Below are 23,953 nucleotides of genomic sequence, written 5' to 3'. Positions count from 1 at the left end.
ATCATTCAACGCTGATTGGAAATGTGAAAAATTAGAAATTGACCGCCACCTTGCAAGCTGCAAGCGCAAGAAAGGTGCTACAGACTTGCAGTTGACCCAAACGAACAAATTTATGCCTTGAATTAGTAGTGAAATTGAACTTGACAAATATGTCTGTCTCTGTAGCAACTAACGCCATGCGCAAGTGCTTTATGTACAATTACTCCGCAGGAAATGTAGAAGACCTGCAGTGGCTTTTAATATGTTGTTTCTTACCTACGATGAGATTCAGAAGAATTGGGCCACAGAGCGAACTGTCTATACTTTGTTACTGGTGAATTATCGTGAATAACGCCATTAACAAGTCAATCTAGGGTATTTTCGATGGTTAATCGAGGGATAAAACGTTCACTGGTTAGTATCACTGACACGTCCACCCTTGGCTCGTGACTCTCGCACCGGTAATGTGGACAGTGCGCCACTGCTTGCCGCGCGGATCTTCCGACGGGCGGGACGCCGCCGCGGCATGCTTTCCGCCAGTTTGCACACTCCAGGGAGAGCTGCGGTTTTCGCACAGTATCTACGCGCTGATAGCACAGCACGTAGAAGGGTATACGAACCGTCTGCTCATCCCAGCGAGATAGCGCGCGCGTCAGCGATCGCGACGGCTCTTGTGATGAATGATCACGATTGCTGCTGAAACGACACATTGCTCCCCCTCCCTGCGTTCCTTCACGCTACTTCATGACGCATTTCCTCTCTGCTTGAGTGGCAATCGACGGCAGGCTTCGCACGCGCGGTGATGTTATCGCATACGCCCTCCGTGCGACGGAGATGGGTCGGCTCGTTACATCTATGTTTCAGCCGCGTTCGCCGCCCACGCTCGCGCGCTTTTACCCTCGGGTAGAATATACGATGCGCTAGGGGGTCTTATCAGTTTGGACTTTATAAAGAACATGACGGCGATGGCAAAAACCCGTCGAGGGTGTCCGTACAATTGCTATCGCAATAAAACTAAATCGTTTTCCACGTCCATTTGCTCGCTTCCGAGAAGACGCTTATTGCTGGATTCGCCCGACGACGACAGCGACGGCGGCATGGCCTCGTTGCCGCCATATATATGTGGGCGTTTTGCTAAAAGTGTTGCCACAAAGCGGAGGTGCACGTCTGAAATGCAGCATGTTAACGTCACCACTCCGGCACTCCAAGTGATACTCATTGATCTCGTCACACGGAGGTTTCGTACCTCTTGGCGGGAGTTTTCATATTTTTAATCCAAGGTCTTGGTGTCTACACTCCTTGAAGCTGGAGCACCTAAGACTGCGCAGCATTGTCTTCTTGGAGGCGTACCGACTAGCAAACCTTTCAAATCTAAAATAATTTGTCAGTACACGAGTTTGGCAGTTATCTGAAAGGACTCCACTAAATATATTCGCATAGTTTTCGAATGCCTAAGGTTGTCGAATGTGGGCAAGCACACATGATAATGTAGCACTGTAGCAGGCCAGACAGTACTTGGTCAGGCCTACCTCTTCGCCTCCGTCTGGTAAAATGAAGGGATGAAAAAAAATTTTTTATTCATTCTATCCATCGCTCAAATACCTGGCTTGGTATGTGCAATCGGCAGTTTCCCGAGTTTGCTGCTAGAAAACTGCGCATATTGTTGATTCGGTCACCGTCATTTGTCGTGCCCTCTGATATCATGCATACCGAACAATTTGGTGCGTTTCAAATTGACGCCTCTCGTTTCAGTCTCTTTTTTTTCCTTGCGCAAATAAAATGCGGAATGGTTTGCCAGAAGCACTTGTAGGTAATGATGGTTGTGCCGATATTAAAGATGCGCTTGATATTTACATATTTTTGTAATAGTGTATAACAAATTTTCGTACGAATATCTCCTTGTTTTTCATTGTACGGAGAATTCTTTGTTCCTTGTATTTTGTTGTTGTTTACCAATAGCGTAAGTGAAACCGTACGTTACTTGAAATGTTACTGTTTGCTCTTTATGAATGAATACCATCTACAATATGCCCTCTGTAATGACTCCAAGACTGCGGTCGACAGTAGTTGAAATAAATAAATAAAGAAAAAAATGGCATGTTTCAGTTCACTGACTATTTAGCACCTAACAGCAAACAACATATCTCGTCGCCAAGACAGCCACACTTTAAGAAATAGCGCAACAACTTACAACAAAATGCGGGTACCAAATGCGGAAGCGCCCGTTATAGTCTTTCTGGCGAAAGAGTGACGCCTTCACAGTTTAATCGTAATAAAGTCAAATTAGCCAAGCCTTTGTGGGTATCCAAAAGCTAAAGAAGAAACCCCTCGTCCCATTACAACCAATATTTCAACGAACTGTCTGAGATTTGCATTTAATTTGTTTCGGCATCCTTCTACCGCTGGTGCGGCCGTTTTTTACAAGTGTCGTCGAAAGAGCGATGGTAGCTTATAGTATTAGAGAGAGGCGATCGGACCTCAGGCGTCGGAGGATTATCTCTATGGAGCACTCATGGCCCGCTGAGCCGAAATCCTACGTGATAGCGTGTACTCCACTCAATATTCCTCTGGAGCACACTCCACGTGTTCGCCGTCCTTTTTATTCACGTCTTGTGCATCTCTATTAGGTGAAAATCTGGAGCGATTTGGTGGTAGTGCATATATATAAAGCTACAAAATACAAGAACAAGGAAGAGACAATCACAATACGACCAAAGTAAAACATCTGTTCACAGGTTGCCGCTGTCAAGTTTACGTTGCCTAAAAGCGACTCGAGTCAATGTATCATTACCACAGCACTACTCCTCATTCGCAAAATCCTCGGACATGCGGTTTGCATTTCTTTGCGAACTGAACGAATTTTGGGTGTCAAGCGCAGCAACCACGAGGCTTGTTTGCCTGTGTGCGCAGTGCGTCGCGCTTCTCTCATCGAGCATCGAGAAGTCACCCGCTCGTTTCCCTCGGTCGGGTATGTAAGAAAAAGTTATTTTCGGAATTTATTCCTCACCTTCCCGCATGCACTTTTATTGCCGTCAGTACTGTGACAGAAATGATGCGGAGCAAATCTTGTTGCACTGCGCCATGAAACACGTTCTTGTGAAAAAAAGCCAACAAAAAATTTCTTGTTTCCTCGTAAGGGCCAAAGCGAAATGGAGATTACCCCTTCGCGACATTCGCTATGATCGGCTGTCGAAAAATACGGGCAGTTTACATGACTTGATGTAAATGTTCTGGAGACCACATTCAAAGCAAGTGTAAGTGCTAGAGTTGCAGCTTACAGCAATTAATTGCATCTGCAACGTAAATAATCATCTAATTATTGTAAAGTAAGTAACGCTATATTTCTTCCTAAAATGAATTGAAGGACCTGCTCAAATTATATACTATAGTTGTCTCCCGGCAGCAAGCATACCTAAACAGGTAAAAACAATTAGCAATTGCACTAAGTCGCGCTAGGCTGGGCCACAGCAGAGCTGGTGGGCATCTAGCTGGTCCTGGCTTGGCTAGGCATCTCACATCTCTCTTTGCCACCCCTTGCTACACTATACTACAGGAAACGTGCAATGAGCTGGTGGCACCGCGGTGCGGGAGTGACCGAAAGCGTCTCGCGTGCCCATTTCAGCAGCCGGCCAATGAGTGTTGCCGAACCAAGTTGTCAGCGGAGCGCTGCAATGCCGTCATAAATTGCGCGTCATAAATTGCGCTAACAGCTATAATAACCACCCACCAGGAACGAAGTGTGTCAGCTTTCCGGCACGACCACGCTTCAGAGGCAAGCGGTAATGCTGGATTCGCAGCGTACGCCGTGTGAAGCAAGTGAGCATGGGCAAGCTTACAAAATTCCTTGCATGCTGTCGCTAGTTCTCTATGTATTAGCGCTCCACTCAAATTAGCTGATACTATTAAAGTGCTGAGGAAACCGAGTGGCAGTTAGCAGCAGTCTGCAGTCAGTTTTAAAAACAGTAGCAATGCCCGCGTCGCTTTGCTGGCCTGCGACGCGTAGGCCCACGATCCGAGGATATTCTCTTCGGAAAATGATCTGTCATCTAGTTTGTTCAGCGCATAGCGTAGAACGTTGCGTTCTCGCACAAAACTGATAGAAACACAGTAGACGTTCTATCGTTTCTTCACTGTTGCACCAGTCACATCTGGAGGTGTCTGCCGTTTCTATGCGAAAAGAGTACGCGTCCGTGAAAGCTACGCCTCACCACAGACGGCACAGTAGCGTTACATCACGGCGGGAGAGGTGCGATCGAATGTGCAGCTTCCTCGATGGGTCTAGTTTATGTAGGCGACTGTTCCGGACACTGCGGTCGCTCAACCAAGTTCGCGGCGTTGCGTCAGCAAACGAGCCCCTTGCAGCGCCTGTTCCCGACAAGGGTATAGGCTTTCTGGGCGTCCTCGTGGGCAGACCGGTCGGCATCATCAGCGAAGTCGCTCCCGGCAATGCCACAATGTGCCGGCAGCCATTGGAACACAACGTCATGTCCTTTCGACCACGCTTGGTGAAGGACTTGTCACGTTTCGATCACTGTTTGTGCACCCTTCGTAGTAACGCTGATTGCAAACCCTGAGGGGATGCCTTAGAGTCGCAAAAAGCAACCCACTGTTGCGGCTGGGCTTCCGCGATAACAAGAATAGCAGCACGTAAGGCTGCACGCTCCTCTGCTGTTGATGTCATCCTGCGGAACACTCTGAACATCATAGTGACTTGGCAGACAGCGATAACAACAACACCTGTTGAGCTGTCGGCTGAGGCCGATCCATCGATGTGAATGTGCGTCCTTTGACCATATTCGTCGTTCAGTAGTGACAATGTCGCCTGTTGTATGGCCACTCAATACAGGCCTAAAACAAGGCTAGAAACCCTCAAAACCAGGATCAAATAAGCGAACAAGGTCAAGAATATTATAGTTAAAGAAATAACCACGAGGCAATGCAACAATTAACATAAAATTGGTAAAAACGCTTCGTAAATATGCGGCTCACACCCGCACTGCGCGAGAGAGGGCGCCACCGTCTCGCCGAGCAAGCGATTGAGCTCCCACTGGCGCTGCGCCGGCGCTTCGTCGTTACATCTGAAAGGGGAAACAATCTGACGGGGCTCAGCGCAGACGACACGTATCTCAACTGCCGTAACAGTTAGGATCTCGATAAAGCGCAGGAAAAGGTAGCGCGCATGTTGCACACCGAGTTTGCGAATCTCCCTTAGAAGATTCCACTCGTGCCGGGGAAACCATACATGCTTACCTCAAACACTGACGCCATCGGCGGTTTGGTAAACGGACAAGTGGGAACTCTGCGAATGGCAATCGCTGGGTGCCCGTGATCCGCACATCCTCACGATTAGCAGTAGCGAAGCTGCATTTAGCACTGGATTTCGAAGAGCACCAGTCGCTCCACAAGCTTTTAAGTGCGTAGCGCCTTCAGGGGCCCGGGCTTTCGTATGCTCTCATCGTATGCTGTCGGCGTCGCCTCAAATAGCTTGGCATAACGCAGGCAAAAGGACAGGTAACATAGCTATCAATAGCATAACCATGCTACTTCGCATAACCAGGCCACTTCCCTTTGGTAGCTAAGGCAACCTAGAAACAAACTAGAAGCAGACTAGAAACAATCTGCATCACCTAGCTAAGGCCTAGAAACAACCGAGAAAGATCCAGATTAGTGTTCAGAATCGTCCAGTTTTGCTGTTTCAAGCTTCGCCAATTTTTTAGCTTGATTACATCTAGTTTTACATGGTTCTTATTCATTAATATAGTGTTTGCTCTTGTAGGTTCAGTACGATCCTCGCCAACACAAACGTTTGATCCCTGCATTTTATCTTACCCACCACTTTGTCTTGTGTCACACATCGGTGTCGCCGCATATTGTGATACGTGTTTCGTTTCTTCGTTAGGGTTTCTACATGTCCGTTTTCAGTTTCTATGCATTACTAAGCAGATTTCATTACACGGAGTTCATTGTTCCTGCGAATTCTGCAAACACATCAAACTGCTATTCCTAGAGTCGATGTCTGGTTGTCGACTGCTTGCTAATCTATGCGAAAGCAGAAAGCTTTCGCATTGAAGTCACCCATGACTAGGGTGCCCGAGGTTCGTGCGTTCTAAATGGCTTATTTAACATTGTAATAAAACTGCTGAACTTTATTCTTAGCATAACAGGAGGTAGCAGAGTGCCTTTCAGCTACTGTCAGTTTCTAGCTTTCTCACGATATATAACATCATTTCGTTATTGCTAAAGAATTTACCAACGTTACCCGGTACACCTTCGATGACTAGAAACCCAACCAAATACTCTGGCTCCTCAGGGTGCCTTATGTAACGATGGAGATGCCCATTAGCGAATGCGTATATGCTTTCCCAGTTTTCCTTACAGCAACACAGCTACCCCAGCTAACTAACACCTGCTAGTGCCGCTAGAATAGATTCACATCAGGGGTCCATGCGTTGCAAGTTAAAACTGCACGTGTACTATCCTTTAGGTTATAAAGGCAGCCGGAAAACTCCGCATGAGTTGATTAGATAACAGAGTATTGTTACATAAAACGGGCTTAGCACGTACAAGGCGAAGAGTCGGCGTTTAAAAATGACAAGTCACGATGTCGATAGACTCAGCCTTTATAAACTTCAGTCGACTTTATGCATACCTAAAGACAGAAAATAAAAAGTAATTGAATTTATTTGATATAGTGAGTAGTAAGTACACAACCACGGCCAGTCAAACTTGAGCCAACAATGTCTGAGAAGTTCTTGTTTTTAACCTTGCGTATTTTTACTTTGATTTTATATTTTCTTTTTCCGTTTTTACCATGATTACAATGATATTACCCATATTTTCAGATGCTTCCAACTTTGTGATGCGGTTCTAGCGAAGAGCGTTATTTTCGGCAACCCTCAAGGAAATGTGGCGTTGCGACATGCCAACTCCCACCACTGTTCACGTTTTGTCTTCTCCACCGTGTTCCTCCCGCATTGTGAAACTGCGCACCTCGCTTTGCCTCGCCCACCCTTCCATATCCAATGGGCCTTCCACATCAATGGTTCGATTGTTTGTATCCTCTTTTTTGCCTATGATGCTGGCGGAGACTGAGGATGGCGTTCATAAAAACACTTCTAAGGAGAGCAGTTATTCTCCTAAAGAGCACAAGCTCTCTTGTGGAAGCGTTGGTGCCAGCAACATTCCCAGTCTTTAACATGCTGGTTCTCTCATTTGCGATATTTTTCTCATTGGTCTCACGATGCTGAGTGAAAAGGTTCAATGGTGGACTGTGTGCGTCAGTGATGGCGGCAAGAAGTGCCTATATGACATCTAGGTAGTTTGTTGGTCTTCTTAAATATCTATCGCTTCTACTATTGAAAAAGGCAAGAGTCGGGGGAAGATGGAAGCTTGTGATAAAAAAATTCCTAAACAGGGGCCGACGTTTCGACAGAAGACCTGCCTCTTTCAAGGCTGGAACTGACGAAGACTTCTGTAGCTTTCAAGAAGATAGGTCGCTTCTCAAAGCGTCAGCTCCAGCACACCCCCTTGCTTACGATTTCTTTTATCAGTTATACTGCAATGCTTCGTTACACGTCCGTACAGATCCAAGTTTTCAAGGACGACCCCTTGTACTGCGCAGCTGTCGATCTTTTAGCCTTAACAATTTTGTCATTCTAGTACATTTATATTGTGAGCTTTTGCTCCGCGCACGATGCATAAAGAAATACCTGCTAGCACACCGATCACCTGGCGTGAAACTAGAATCGTTTATGATATGCTTAACCGCGTCGGTCGCACTATCTCTGCTCCAAAATATTCTAGCGCTGCATGCCTCTGACACTCTTTCTCATTATGGACTTTCCTGTTGTAGTAAAAATAAGCAAAAATACTTCCATGACATTGTGAAAGAATGGAATAATGAACGTTTTGATCGCGTCCTTGCTCTGGTAAAAACATTCGTTCCTGGCTTTTGGTGTCGGTTCAGTATTGACAAACAGTTCACGGCCACCGAAAGGAAGGCGTGTCATAACGCAACGTCAGCTCACAAAACAATGTTGAAGATATTCGTGGACAAGGAAGAGACTAACCTTTGCAGTCTAGACCGATGGCGATGACGTCTCCACGATGCTCTTTCATCATCTTCTTGAAGTCTTCGTAACTGAGTGTGTCGGAGTTATCAAGTCCCGCCGAAACGTACATGCTTCGTATGATGTCACTCGTCTCGTACTCACTGAGAGAATTTGTCTTCGCAATGTCCACGAGAGAGCGCAGTATGCGTGTGAGCTCCTGTTTCTGAATCATTCCGTCACCATGGTTGTCGCACATGTCAAAGATGATGCGGAGCTTGTCTTCGCTCTTACCTGTAAGCAAAAAGCAAATAGTTCTCATTATACTTGCTCATTCACTCTAAGTACCGTAGTGAGTCCAAAGTCGTTTTTGATTAACTTTGCGCCATGCAAGCGCAAAAAAATTAACAAGCAAACACCTTGGATAACTCGCAGCATTATTCAAATGAAGCGGAAAGTTAAGCGATTAAATAAAGGCAGGCACCGGCTAATTTGATATATATTGTGCAGAACAGCCTCGCTCAAGTTGCGGACAGCTCGAGAGAGTACTACTTCAAGACTTCATTGCCGAACTTTATTGCAAGCGACCCCAGTAAATTCTAGAGTTTTTTCAGTGAAAAAAAAACAGTATTGCAAATATCAGTCGACGGAAGCAACGTGACGGATAAGATAGACATTGCCGGATATTTTAACCAATATTTCCGGAGTGTTTAGTATTTCCGATTTCAACTGCGCATATAACGCGACAGCCTTTCCTCGAGCTGACGCACTCTCCAATTTTTATCCTGGTGTGAAATCTACGCTGTTAAATTTGAAAACCAAAGCATCGTGCGGTCTTGATAATATACCAAACGTATTTGTACGACGATATGTTTTACCTCTTGCAAAACTTTTGATTATTGTTTTTCGCTCTTCTTTGCCATCTTCTCAATTTCCAGTGACTGGAGGACAGCCCAAACCGTGCCCATCTTTAAAAAGGCTGGCCGCTGAACGTTATGAAATTGCCGTCCTATTTCACTAGCTTTTCAATGTCGTAAAATTAAGACCGCTCTGTATTGACCAAATATCTACATGGGTTTCAGAAAGGATTATCAAATGTAACTCGACTCATCGCACAGTTTTATTCTCTTGCATTAACCGTCGACAGACACTAATGGATAAATGTGATCTCTTTGAATTTCTGTAAAGCTTTTTATGACGTTCCTCATAGTAAACTGGTTTTCAAACTTAGAACAATAGCTGTTCCAGAAATATTTGTTTGTTGAACTTCAGCACATCTAAATCGCAAATAATACGTCGACGTCAGGGGCCAACATTCGGACTGTCTTCGGGTCACATCTGGAGCACCACAGGGCAGCACTTTTTGTATTATACATTAATGACATTGTTGATCTTATTCACACCAGTATTTGCTGATGATTGTGCTTTGATTAAAGAAATTAGTTCCACTAACCATTACAACGACCTGAACACTAGCCTGTGATATATACATGAATGGGTAACAGATGGGGAATGTGTCTTAACACGAGCAATGTATCTGCCTTCCATTAACTCCCAGAAAAACCCCCACTATCATACACTTATATATTGGGGCCCTCACGACTACAACAAGTAAATTTCTAAAAATATTTCGGTGTGACACTGAGTTGTGACTTACCATGGAATCTCCGTATTGATAATGTTTGTTCATCTGGCTTTCGAAATTTTGTCTCCTTAAACATAAAGTTAAAACGGCTCCCAGAAATGTTAAACCACTCTGCTACATTGCCCTTGTGCGACCAAGGCTAGAGTACGCGTGCATAATATGGGACCTGTTATATCTTTCTTTGTTCGTTTGTTCTTGATGCGGATTGAAGTCCCGTCAAGGAGATGATCGACGTCGATGAAACAGGAGGCAGGTTGGAGGTAATAAAAACTTGAAGGTATATTGTAGCGAAATATTTACAGTCATATCAGCTTGCCAAAGCACACTGATGATAACATTGACATCAACAGCGTCTTACTCTTCCACTTGACTTTCAGTTAGAGCCTAGAACGCTGTTACAACATACGACGAACCGAGTCTCACTGTTCGACCACCAAGTGGTTACGGCCCAGACAAAAGTTGCATCGTACGGAATCTTACTGATCGATCAGTTAGGTGATTGCAACATAGACTGAAGGGAACCGAATTCCGTCCAGTCTTTAGTATCTTGTGGTAAACAAAGAAAAGAGGAGGTGGCCACTGCTGGTCCGCCTCAACGTTCTCTTATCCAATCCGTTTACCACTCAAATTCAGCCATTCCTTACTGGGCTGTCCTAGAGTCATTGTATATGCTACCTTTAGGTAGCAGAGTAGCGCATAGGTCAGGCTAGCAACCACAGCTATGCGGTGAAGTCGCACTCCATTTTTGCAGGCGACATGTCTACCGCGTCGCCGATAAACATGTCTGGCGTGTCGAAGGCCGGCGATAAACATTGGCTGTCGATAACTAGTGTTAATTGAGTGAGCTGCAGCGGCGGCGTCGAGAAATACAAAAATTGGCCCGAGCGTCAGCTTCATGGTTGCTAGCGGCGTTGGAAAACAGATGCGCAACTCTGCTACCTAAAGGTAGCATATACAGTAACTCTAGGCTGTCCCTAATCTCCACAGCAGTGTTTTTACAGATTAGACAGGCGTTTTGGCACTCTTTCCCATCATGGCTCTCCCTCTCCTCATCCCACGCTATCAGGGATTCCCACGCTCGAAATATATCGGTATTGTAGCCCCGGTGCATTCACACCATCTTCCCACACTTATCGAGTCGAAACCACGGTGCCGGTCGTTAAACGGTTCCGGGAAACAAAAGGCGTTTGCGTGTCCTCGCCTCTCTCGCATTCGGACCGTGCAATGCTGCGACTCGACCCCGCACCACAGTCAGCGAGCCGAAAGCGCGGTGCCGGTCGGTAAATTAATGGTGAGCAAAGCGCCACTGCCCCTCGAACGGCTGCGGGGAGCAGGAGATGTTTGCCCGCCCTCTCTTCCCACGCGTTCGGCCCGCGTGTCACCACAACTCGACTTTGACTCCGAGCCGGCCTCTGGGAAGCAGAGCAAGGTCGCGTAACCGCAGCCACGGGGAGCCAGCGGAGCAGACGAGCCGTTTGCCTTCCATTGATAAGTACACAGTCAAAGACCATGCAGAGAGAGAGCCGAGAAAGAAGCTTTGTATAACGTACAGTGCCGCGCTGTTCATTCTGCACGATCGACGTATGAGCGGCAAAACATAACAGGACCGTTACAATAAGCGTGACCTTGACACTCCAGAACGTATTCTAAGAAAGGCTGGAAGATTTCCACTTAACATATTTTCTGCGTTACATTCACCCTCTGATTTAATGCAAGCCAATGTCATTCCCCTATCACAGGCAAGGAGGCAAAAAACGAGATTAGACTTTCTTTGTCAACTTTTGAATAAAAAACTAGATCTAGATCCATCCCCGTATTTCATACCCCTTACCAGCAGGCACGCCCGACACCACCACCAAAACGCCCTAACTCCGTATTTTGCTCACACTGACCTATTTACGTTTTTATATTACCCGATAACCGTTAAAGAATTGCAATGCCTTACAATACTGGTGATCAGACTGCAAAATAGCTTTCTTCAGCTTTTATTGCTGTTGTTTCCTCATTGCTACTCCTTTTGTATTTGTATTAACCACCCTGCTTGGATCAGGAGTCCACAGTATTAAATAAATAAAAATGAATAGTAAACTCATGCAGTGAGAGTTACATAGCTTCGCAACTCCTGCAGATCTCATTCTACTCTCTATACAAAAAAGGAAGAGGGAAAGGGCTTGTTCACGCCACCTGGCAAAAAAAAAAAAAAGTGAGTGTAGGGACTGTTCCACTCCTGCACACCACGGGAGAGTTGAGAGCTTGTTTTACTCTTTTACAAAATTAGAGCTTCTTTCATAGCTTCTTTTACTCTTTCACCTCTCCGAATTGGAGGAGCTGTAAAGACAAGTTCGCGCAGTCTAGTATCTCTGGTTGTCGCTCAATCGATGAAGTCACAATGAAACATACCTCGTCAACTTGTCACGACGAAAAGCGCTGACATGCACAGAAATTAAGCCTGAAAGAAGCTATAAGCATAGAATTCCGCTTTCGGCGCCGAGCTCATTCGCACAGCTTTACCGTCGCACAACAAAAGTGGGAAGCAAGAAGGGGAGATCAACAAAGAAGCATGCCTCGCCCTTTGTTCTGTGTTAAAGAATAAGTATACGCAATACCGCTAAATTGCGGTGTTCTTACATAGGGCAAACAGGCCGTTGCCTTAATGACCGGTTAAGGAAGCATGCGCAGAATTTAAAGAAAGTTGACAGTACCCATCTTTCTTTCCTTTCACCGCCGATATCTCGCGAAGCCAAGATTTTAGGTAGAATCCGGAACAAATCAACCCGTGAACTCTGGGAGGCGTACTATATAAAGCAAAAAATTAACTCAGTTTGGACAAAGTTGCGCAAGACTGGGTCACACACAGCAGAGCTGATAGACTAGAAGCAGAACAGGCAGAAGAGGACAAAGCCGAAGAAGATAACGAAGAGACGTCCTGTCGGTTTATGAATATCTGCGCCACACGACAAACTTTACTTGCTATACGGTATTATACATGGCTATGCTTTCCCTCTTTCCTTTTCTGCCTTCTTTTCTGTGTATATTGCTTTATATATCTTTCTCTCTCTCTCTATTTATCTGTCGTTTTCTCTTTCTCTTTTTTGTATGTCTTTGTTTCTCTCTCTGTGCGTGGATAGTCGCCCTCTCGTCTTCCATCTTTTTATCTGTTTTTTAAATTTGTTATTTCTCAGTCTATATCACGCTGTAGTCTGTTTCTTTCCTTCTATCTTTTTCTCTGTTTATCTGTTGCTTTCTAACTCCTTCTCTGTCTATTTATTTCTGTCCTTCGGCCTTTTCCTCTATTGCTTTCTTTTCTTTCTTTTCATCTATTTCCTGCTATGTCCATGTCTTTCCATCTCTCTCTGTTTGTAGTCTGTCTATTGCCTTCTATCTTCTGTGTTTCTTCCCTTTCTTTCTATAAATTACTGTGTTCATTATCCTTTCTGTCTATCCACCTTTCTCTCTCTCTGTACTCGTTCTCCCATCCTCATTTTCCTCCTCCTAACCCTCACGTCTCTCCCCTTCACCCTCACTATTCCTTTTCCCACCACCTTGTTGTACAAGGCTACGCTTTTCTCTGCTAACGTGCCTGCATGACGTGCCTTGCTCAAACACAAAGGAGGAGGCACGTAAAGAAAGCACAGTTATACATAGGACGAGTGAGAACTGTCACAGTTGTTACTTCAACTAACCCTTACTTGGGCTCTTCTTGCTAGCAGATCACTTCTTCGCAAACGTGGCCGCTGCAGCGAGCAAAGTAACCTTCGTGTGGTCTATAGCTTCCACGCAAACTTTGCGGTGAAAGCACAACATGCACAAAACTCCCCCTCAAGAGTTAATTGCGCGAGCACGGTCGACCACGCACTGTATGTCAAAGTACAAGTCGAAGGCGCACATCCCAACTCCGGCGAATCACTAGGCAGTTTTAGAATTGGGGACACAAGAAATTTGCGAGCCGCCAGGACTCATGCGCAAAACGCAAGCCACTCTCGGACTCTTGCGCGCGGGTTGTCCCAAGACCCTGCAGCGCCTCCCTTTGGGCGGCAAACAAAACCGCAGAGCAGGCGACCTCAACAGAAGAAAATAAAGACGGCGCTTGGCAGTAGCACGTGAAGTCGCGACTCGCGTTCCCTGCGGGCGTCGATTCTGGTCACTAAGATACAACTTCATTTGGCACTAGTTGGTACGTATTCCTGAAACTAAAATTGCAGCGCAAACGCACTTCTTTGTCCTTATTACTTCTCCTTTGCTTCTTTGTCCCTGCACCCATCTGAATATCACTTCATGTCTTCGCGTATCCAATATACTATCATCCTTGTAACCTTGTAACACGTCTTGGTTTAGAGCTATTGCTGTGTGCTCATGTGCGGTAAGTTTGCCCTGGGCTTCTATATGCATTGGCCTATCAAAGAATAAATCAGTTGTTAGTCAGCGCTTGTGTCGCACGTTTCTTTTCTTCGTGGGTGTATTGCGCGTTTGCGCTGTAATTTTAGCCTCAAGATTCTGGTCGCGGTTAATATATATACAGCGATTCTGGCTCAGCCGTCTCGTTTCTTCCCTCCTGTGGCAGAAGTCTACAAGAGCCAAAGCGTTCCCACTAGCTTGCGCCACCAGGAGCCTCGGAATGCTCGTCTTTTTCCCTGGCCGACTGGCCACAAGTGGGGTGGCGCTAAAACCCCAAAATGGAAAACAACCGGTCGCCAGCGATACGATGCAAACGCAGCGCGGGCAACGATGCAGCATGACCCGCGTCTCGCATAATTTTAATTTCGCGAGGTGTGGCGTCCCGTGCGTTTCACTAAACGTCGCGTGCGTTTGTATTCTGCCCTTAGTATACTGGAGAGCGAATGAGGCTTGGCGTAATTGCTCAAGCCAGCGAGCTGCGGAGCAACGGGTCGCAGGTTGGAAACCCCGGTCCAGCATTCCGATTTTTTTTTCTTCTGAATTGCTTATATATATATATATATATATATATATATATATATATATATATATATATATATATATATCCGGGACATGACGGCGACGCCGAAAATCCGCCGAGTGACCGTGTAATTTCTATGGCAATAATAGGATCTGATTGTGATTGTGATTGTGTCCATAGCCCGATAAGTGGTCTTGACTAGATATCAGCTCGTGTCGTCTGCTTATCACCATGCTAGATATTTCGCTCCAACCCAGTGCAATAAACCAGTTGTCAGTAGCGCTTGTCTTGTTATCTCTCATGCGTTTGTGGTTCAAATGAAGAAGCCATCAAGTATACATAAACTAACCCAGCAACAAGTTGTTATGAAGGTATTATCCATGACCGCGTATACGGATCACAGACTGACCATATTTCTTGGTTCTCGCGCCAATTTCGAGCCTTTATCAGCATGTACGTTGTGAAAGCTCGAATACCTTTTTGTGCACGTTTGTTTCCAGCTTATGGTGGCACGGTGGTTAACAGACGGAGACGTTCTCGGTAGGACCTTGACGCCCGGTACGCTGGCTTCATGCTATTTACCCACCAAGCACATGAACCTCTCGCCGACGGTTCATGTGTACTGGTCCTTCTGTATGTTGCGGATAAAGTTGGGCATAGGACGCTCACTCTCGCTCACCATGACGCTTTCAATCTCGGTTCATTTTCTTTTTTTTATTAATATCGTCTGCTGTGTTCCAGCATTGAACTTGGTGGCTTCAATGTTTAATCATCATAAAGAAGGCGGTCGTGCCTCTTCAATATATCATAGCTTCTTTCTCCTTAAGAAATGCCTGTTCTGCTTCATCGCAGTTCTCATAGATAAAGACAGGATTTCCTGGAGGCACGTAAAGCAGTGCTGACAGACCTCATGGTTGTCGCGAATATCATCAGCTTATGAGAGTAGCTTCCACAGGTAAGCAACAGCAAAAAATTTACGCAACGAATTTTAACAGCGAAGCTGTTTAAGCTAGCCGTAATTTGTGCAGCCTATCAGAAAACTATCATCATCATGAACGGGTATGTGCCACAGAAATTGGGCATTGTCCACTACTCACCACTGGTCCACGAAAAATGAAGAACGCTACAATTAGCCGGACGGTTCTCTATCGGCGAAGCAGTCGAATGGTTTGTTGAGGGTGTGTTTCTAGAGCCCTTACTCCTTCATGAGCACCATTTGAGTGCAGAACTAGGCCTTGCACGCAAAATTTAGAGGCTAGTGGGATCGAATGGGCACCTAGCGTGAGGGAGATGGGGAAATGGCTGAATTGCGTTGCTCCGGGTGGTCGAGAAGGAGCTCTGACTTGGAAGGGCAGCAGGTAAGGCCACGCTCCCGTGCATATGTGTCGGTGGTGGTCAGTGCCAATTGCAGGTGTTGTTCTATTTCGGCGTCACTGCCGCTATTTGCCCAAACAGTGATGTCGCCGGCAAGCTGAAATGAATGTCGGGGATCTGAGCTAGCTCTTGTGACAGATGAAGAAGCACAATGTTAAATAGAATAGGCGAGAGAACTGCTCTCTGGGGTGTGCCACGTGAGCCAAGTGTGATGCCTGGGAGGTTGTGATCGCCGAATGTAAATGGGGCTGTGCTGTGGCTGACGATGTCTCGGACCTAACTCTACAACTTTGCGCTGGCTTCCATGGTTCTAAGGTTCTGTAGGATAGCTGAGTGTATAAACTTGTCGATTGCCTTTGTAAGGTCTACACCTAACATAGCCATGGTATAGCAGCTTCGAAAGCCGCGAATATGACGTTTTAGTTGTTGTAAAACATACTGAGTGGAAAGCCGAAGACGAAATCCGAGCATACAAGTGGGCGTGAGATTCTTGCCTTCCAGGTGCTGGGAAAGCCTGCTTTGGAGCGCATAATCCATAAGTTTGCCGACAGATGAGGTGAGGGAGATAGGTCTGAGGAAAGAGGTAAGGAGAGGTTTTCCAGGTTTTGGTATAAAGACGACCTGGGCCTCTCTATTGTCATGGGAGGGTGCCCCTTTGCTAGCACTCATTGAAGTATTCGGTAAGGTCGGCAATGGACTGAGCGTCGAGATTACGGAGTGCTCTGTTTGTATTTTCAGCTCCACCCGGACGGAGCTGAAAAAGTGCTTAGTATCTGCAGTTCAGCTTGAACTTCTGCTTCTCTAATGGGGTCGTCAGGAATACAATTATGGGGAACTGCATAGTCGGTGTGTGTACGACAAGTTATGTCGGGAAGTATTGATCTCGAAGTTCTTGGAGGAGTTCTGGTGGAGGTACATTGCAAGTATGTAGGAGATTAGTGAGGTTGTGCCTTTGGGTACTCTTATATTAAGTGCCTAAAGAAGTTTCAAATTTCAGGCAGATTCGTATAGCCATCTAATTTGTTATAGTAACGTGTATAATACATGTGTTATAATAACGTTTAATATTACACACACTAACTTTAACCATACATTATGGTGCACCAGACCAACAGCAAACTACGCAGGGCAATCGGAATGACTCCTTCGCGTAGTACCGAGGCTTGTCCACCAGGAAGCACGACAAACCAGATTTTGTGACTCTCAAGCGCGACTCAAAAATAGATATACTATTCAAGTCGTGAAAAGAATGCCCGATTCTGTCGCTACAATCATTGGTCTTTTCATTTCCACTGAATTTGATGACGCGGTTGGGAGTTACCTTAAAACCGTATCACTTGCGTATCACAAATTCAAACAAGCTTTGCTGATGTTTTGTTTGCATATTTGCGACATTAGCCACTACTGCATTTTTTTTTTTTCATTGTGAGCGGGTACGAGTGCCTGAAACAGTTGCGCGTGCTATTACTCGGCTCAGGCGTCGCTAAATATATTGCAACTTTCTCGAAATTTCTTGTGTGTTTTAATCGCATTGCACGCACAAAACGAGCGGTCGAGCAGAGTGGGTGATTCATATTACTTAGGAGTTCATTCTGAAACTCACGCGACGAAACGCTGTAATGTACAAAGTGTGACTCATATAAATTCCGGCGCATTTCATTTCCAGATCTGGCGTCATATTCTGACATGAAAACATTGCCATATCGTCGCTTTCAAGGCGCGTTGATTGGCTGGTTGGGGAAAGGCCGGCAAGTACTCACTTCAATTACTGAACAAGTTACATTATATGTCACGCAAAGCCGACTAACCAGATTTGGTGACTCTCAAGGGCAACTCAAAAATAGATATTCTATTCAAGTCGTGAAAAGAATACTCGAGTACCCAAAGTTACATTATATGTCACGCAAAGGTAGAGCATCGGCCGCGTTATTCAAAGGTCGCAGGTTCGGTCCCTGCCGGTGGCAAGTGATCTTTTCGTCCACTTTACTTTCTTCACATTTATATTCTAATTACTACAAATAACACCCCTATACTTTCCTTGGTATTGCTGTCTGTTAGTTCTCATTAATATTGTGTCGAACAAAGAAAAACGAGCCCTCAAAAAGTAATCTTTCCTTCAAGCAAAGCCACGCTATCACCAAAAGTGACCATCTCAGAATATCGGCGAAAGACGACGGGGCTCACCGCCACCATTGTACCTTGAGCGTTTCGCTGAGCCCATCTTCACCCAATAAATAATTCAATCTCTACCGGTTAAACTGTTGTGTTCTTCACAGCCAAGACTATGTGGCAATGTCGACGCATCACTGAAAAGTCAAATAACTCACCCCTTGTGAAAAGTACCACTGTGTCCAGGAATTCTTGAAAGCTGATTTGCCCATCCTTGTCCTTGTCGACGCAGTTGAACATTTGCTTCACGAACAAAGAGTCCGGTTTCATACCGAGGGCATCGGCGAACTCTTGCTTCGACAGTGACGTCCGCATGACCATGATAACATCGTTGCCAACTTCCTCCAGTTTCCTTTTTTCACCGGGCTTTAATCCGAATGTCTGCATGAAGGACCACGCACAACCGTAATTACAATCCACAGGATCTTTCTCGCTCGCTGGATTCCGAAACAAAGTGTTTCATCGCAACCAATAAAGCAACGAAATTTTAGTGTTATTATATATAGAGTTCTTGCACTAACTCATCTCATGCAGCACGGGAACAACGTGCATACACGGATACACACACACCGCTGCCAACACTCCGCTGGACACTCCGCTGGATGCAATACGAGAGTAGCCTCGACTGGCAAAATGAAAGAGCGATGAGGTTAACACACGAGAAAATCTTATTTTGCGTGTTATGACAGCACAGAAAAGAGGTCACCATTGAAGGAATACAACTTAACAGGGCATATATTGCTAAGCTATTCGTTTTCATTAGTTGAGAAAAATAGGTGCGACACTTAAGCACTGGCACGAAGTGAATACACGAACTGACATGCACAGCCGCCAACTTCCAACGGTATGGCCCTCCGCTTGATGCAATACGAGAGTAGCCTTGACTGGCATAACGAAGCAGTGATGAAATTACCCCTGTACAGAAAACTTGAGCAAGCGCGCTGCCCATCATAATCATAAAGAATACATATCTCCAGAATGCTGATTAGTACATCAAATCTAAAAAATTGCTGTCTTTGCGCTACACAACAGATGTGTCACTTACACAATCACTACCTTCCTTTCTGATATGGTACGCTTCCATAACTTCTCTGGCCAAAGAGTTCCCACTCTTGACCAAAATTCGAATACGAGTAAAATTACATTATTATCACAAATAATGAAACGTGGACAATCTTTCGTTGGCAAACAGCATATTTCCAAGGCACGTGCAAATCGCAAAAGTAACAGCAGTTTTCAAATCTGGTGACAGAAACAAATTCTCCAACTATAGGCCAATACCAATTGTGCTCATTTTTTGCTAAATGTCTTGAAAAGTGAATCATTGTAACAATAATCTCATTCTGTAACAAACACGATGTGCTTACAGATTTCCAATTTGTATTTAGAAAAGGTCGCTCAATGGAATTAGCATTATTGACTCAAAAGCAATTCTGCGAGGCGTTGAAGAAAATGTCGTTGCTCTTGGCATATACATCGATTTTTCAAAGGTCTTCGATACCATCAATCACCACACCTTACTAACAAAACTTGACATCTACGGCTTTATGGGAACATTTCTGAATTTAATTAGATGTTATTTGAAGTATACATATGAAACTGTTATCAGTAACCACTATTCAAAAAAATTACCGGTACATGCTGGGGTTCCCCAAGGAAACATACTACGAACAGTATTGTTTAACATTTATGTAAATGATTTAATTAATATCAGTACCAAGGCGCGCTTTGTTGTTTATGCCGACGGCGGTAATTTATTTATGACCGCTAGAAACGCTGCAGAACTGCTCAGTACTGCCAATGCTTCACTAGAACAAATAAATAAGTGGAGCTTATTTAAACTCAGTAACTATTAATGCTACCAAAACAAAAGGCGTCCTTTTTCAGCCAATGAACAAAACATGTTCGCAGATCCCACGCCTTGTGGGAATCGGTTTCATGCCAAGCCCTCGGTGAGTAATGTTCTATGCTGCATTGTTTGGCTTTGAGCCAAGCATTACGAGGGGGATCAGCGTGCTTTCCTCAATGCGGTATTTGTGTGCACATTGTGGGCTTACCAAGCACGTCGACTACACTGGCGTTTAAAGGGTGACTTATAGTCTGACGCAACATCAGCACTCACGTTGGAGCACACACGTCTGTATTGTGGAACCGAAGTGCACGTTATGATGCGATTATGTGATTATCATACGTAACTTTCGTTAAAGTATTCCTCTGAGGTGGGGCAACTTTTGAATATAGCTTGCTGGATCATAAGGACACAAATGTAATGTTTACTACACCGCTATGCAAACGGAGCCAACAGTGTAACTACAACTGACATTAGCCTGACATGAAGCCTGTATCATAGGAGTACTTACGTAATGTTTTTTGCTTTGTTCAAAATTCGATAACCAGCACTGCAGCCAGAACTGACGTCGCACCGACATTACGCCGGCGCAGGGTCTTTTTCCAAAGTAGTTTGAAGACCCGGCGCGGCTCTGCTGTAGAATACCTCACTGCCACGCAGAATGCTTGGGTTTGATTTTTTTTTTCCTACTGGGAAAAAAAAAGTTCCTACTGGGATCCCAATTTTCATTATTTCCATTCATCGCGTCAACGCTGCCGATGTCGGTTTTTCTTAACGCTCTCGCATTTAAATTACCAGTGTCTGTTCTTGCCGTTGTCGTTGTTGTTGTTGACCTCTCGTCATGGCACATACCCAATGGAGGGGATCGGCCAAGTAGATGGTGAATTCGTCTCATATTTTCTGTTTGTTGTGACTCCTTGCTCCGCTATTTGTTCTGAATTAAAGTGCCAGTTATGAGTAATGAAAAATTTTAATGCTCATGGAATTTAGCAAGATATTCTTTTAGTCGCAATGATGTATTCCTGAACAGCAAAGAAAACATCCCTGTGGCTGTACCCCGGGGTAGTGGCCCCAAAAGAAAGAAGAATGGATTCCGATAATTCCAGGCCCAGTTTTCGAAGAGGTGGTACAAGTATTCGTTTCCTGAATGTGTTGAACCGGCGACATCATAGGAAAAAATGACTAATCGTTTCTTCCTGATTACAGAAGAGGCACAGAGAGGAGTTCTCTAAACCTGATCGATGGAAGTAAAAATTCAGGGAAGTAACGCGGCAACGAATTTTTGTTAGGGCAACTTCCATCAACCTTGAATTAGCTGTTCCTGGGTAGATATAAAATGTCAATCATATATGGCGCATACCCGTACAACGCGGCCCGTGTAAACGGGTATGTGCCACATTGTCTGGTGGAAAGGATTTGACGACGTACGCGGCAGAATTTTCACGTTATTCATGTCATGACGCGACAGTCACATTCGTGAAACCCTCTTATCCTCCCATGCCAATGATTGTCTACACAAAGTTAAGGAGGCGATCACGAGAGCACCCAGACGTGATGAGATAGATAGATAGATAGATAGATAGATAGATAGATAGATAGATAGATAGATAGATAGATAGATAGATAGATAGATAGATAGATAGATAGATAGATAGATAGATAGATAGATAGATAGATAGATAGATAGATAGATAGATAGATAGATAGATAGATAGATAGATAGATAGATAGATAGATAGATAGATAGATAGATAGATAGATAGATAGATAGATAGATAGATAGATAGATAGATAGATAGATAGATAGATAGATAGATAGATAGATAGATAGATAGATAGATAGATAGATAGATAGATAGATAGAAACGCTCAAGTTGTCTAAGGTTCGCTAAGAAATGCTTTGCATTTAACACAAGTGGTCCATGGATAGCTTCACATAGGAATTTTCACGATGGCGATAGCACCTTCGGTCAAAAGTTTAGATGTCACTTTTCAGGAAAACATGTTGTGAAGTGAACACATCAACATTGTTCCCAGAAACCTGCTCGAGTTACAGGAATACTAATAAACTTACGCCTCCTGTTACCATTAAGAGTGAAGCTCTTACATTATAATTCTCGTTTTCTATCCCGTATTAATTATTGTCATCTCGTATGGTGCAACACAACCAGCTCGAACATCAACATTCTATTCCTCTTGCAAAAGAAGGCCGTTCGTACGATTTCAAATGCTCCATTCGATGAACATACTGATCCCATTTTTGACAAGTTAGACATCATGCCAATAAAGTCACTGTTCAATCCAATTTTGCAAAATCTGTTTTTAACAGAGAGAAAGAATAGCATTACTTTTATAGAACACCTGTCAACCCTCGCATTAAATTCGATCACGTTCAGTACACGCCACAGAGAAACTTTGTATCTTCCACATGCCTTGCAATCTGTACTCAACTACTTTCATTAATTGCCACATATGCTCTCTCTGAGCATCTGCATGTACCGGTCATTGATTCCCTTATTCTTTTGCTTTACTTGTGCTTTTTGATGAACATGCATTTTATGCTGAAAGTTCAGGGTGATGCCTTTCTCAAACTTTGTATCTTCATTATAGGGATGTCTAAGATATAATTAAATCATCTCTATTCTGTAGGTTCTATTTTAATTTTTCTGAAAGCTGCAGGAAACACGTCATTTTGGATTCATGTTATAATTTTTACTCATGTTTTTATGCACACAGTTTTTTTTTCTGCGTACATGCAGGTGTTCGTGCATTGTATCGTTTTCTTCTCTTTTTTTTGCATGTTTACTGCTTGTTGCCAAAAAAGGGACACAGACCTAGCCAAGCCGTTATGTGGCTTTTTGTCTGCGTTCCTGTTACCAGTACCATGTATAGATGCGAAAATAAAGTTCAAAGTTCAGATATGCCTTCATTATGCTATGGAGAAATGTTTTGACGGCTGATATAAACAGATGACCGGGAAGAGGTGAAGGTGGGGAGTGCTAAACGCAACTGAGAATAAAGTGTTCATACTTTCATTGAAACTCAGTTTCAATCCGTACGCATCCACATTGATTTACGAATAATTCTTGAAGGAGCTCTGCTAACCGAGCTTTACTCAAGGAATTTTCCGTCAGGTGTTAGAACACCTTTCACTCATGCGACATGCACTCTCGTCAAACATACTCACTAGCGCGTACGCTTCTCGGAAAAAATGCTCGAGACGCTTCTGGCGCTTCTCCTTTGTTTCAGCATTCGCCAGCATCGTGTCACGGGTAGTGTTGATCATCTCGAGCGTCTTCTTCCGGTTCACAAGGAAGCTTTCTAACTTATTCAGGAACTTTTTACGAGAGTGGACGCTGTCGAACTGAAGAACCTGCGGCAAGAAGGTTTACGTCTTAAATGGACACATTTAGGAACGAAACATCTACGGACAAAAGTTCTTGTTCGTGTAGCTGCGAGTTGCAATATGCGCGATAAAAAAAATTTAAAGAATGTTCTGATTTGGCTGCGGTATCACAATCAAGAGACACGCATGAGCCACAGCGGCAGGGCGTCAACAAAAAGATACTGGCTATTTTATAGCGTGGCAGCAGTGGCACGAGCGTCGGTGAAGGCATCTTACTCCACGGACGCAGAAGTAGGTCTCGCAATTCTGCTGTGCTTCTGTAGAGATATTATGAATGTGTCCCATGGGGAATTACCAAAACATTAAAGCCAGTTGCATGCCTGAGTGAACAGCGGAGCTGGCAAGCGAAACTGTACTGCACAAGGCTACGTCATTCCTCCTCATCCTCACTTTCTTTTCCCACCCCCTTGCTATGCAATCTATGCTCTGCATGGCTATGCTACGTCCTGCTTTCCCACATCCTCCTTTCCCTCCTCGCCCTTGCATCAGTTTTCCACGACTCACTTCCCTCTCTCATTCCTCTGCGAAACTAGACTACACAAGGATACGTCACGCTTTACCCTCTCCC

The 23,953-nt window shown here is 44.5% G+C and overlaps 1 protein-coding gene across 1 annotated transcript in view; it reads right to left on the bottom strand.

Moving 5' to 3' along the window:
• The window catches only part of LOC119386466 (dual oxidase), a 348,909-nt gene that overhangs the window by 86,330 nt on the left and 238,626 nt on the right, over nucleotides 1-23,953 (bottom strand). Inside the window, exons 17-19 of the mRNA XM_037653749.2 lie at nucleotides 23,167-23,352; nucleotides 18,289-18,511; nucleotides 8,049-8,321 (exon numbers count right to left, since the gene is read on the bottom strand). Of these exons, the coding sequence (XP_037509677.1) occupies nucleotides 8,049-8,321; nucleotides 18,289-18,511; nucleotides 23,167-23,352 (682 nt within the window). The remainder of the gene's footprint in view (nucleotides 1-8,048; nucleotides 8,322-18,288; nucleotides 18,512-23,166; nucleotides 23,353-23,953) is intronic.

Source organism: Rhipicephalus sanguineus, chromosome 3 (assembly GCF_013339695.2).
Source record: "Rhipicephalus sanguineus isolate Rsan-2018 chromosome 3, BIME_Rsan_1.4, whole genome shotgun sequence".
Taxonomy (NCBI): domain Eukaryota; kingdom Metazoa; phylum Arthropoda; class Arachnida; order Ixodida; family Ixodidae; genus Rhipicephalus; species Rhipicephalus sanguineus.
This window is presented reverse-complemented; position numbering and strand designations above follow the sequence as displayed.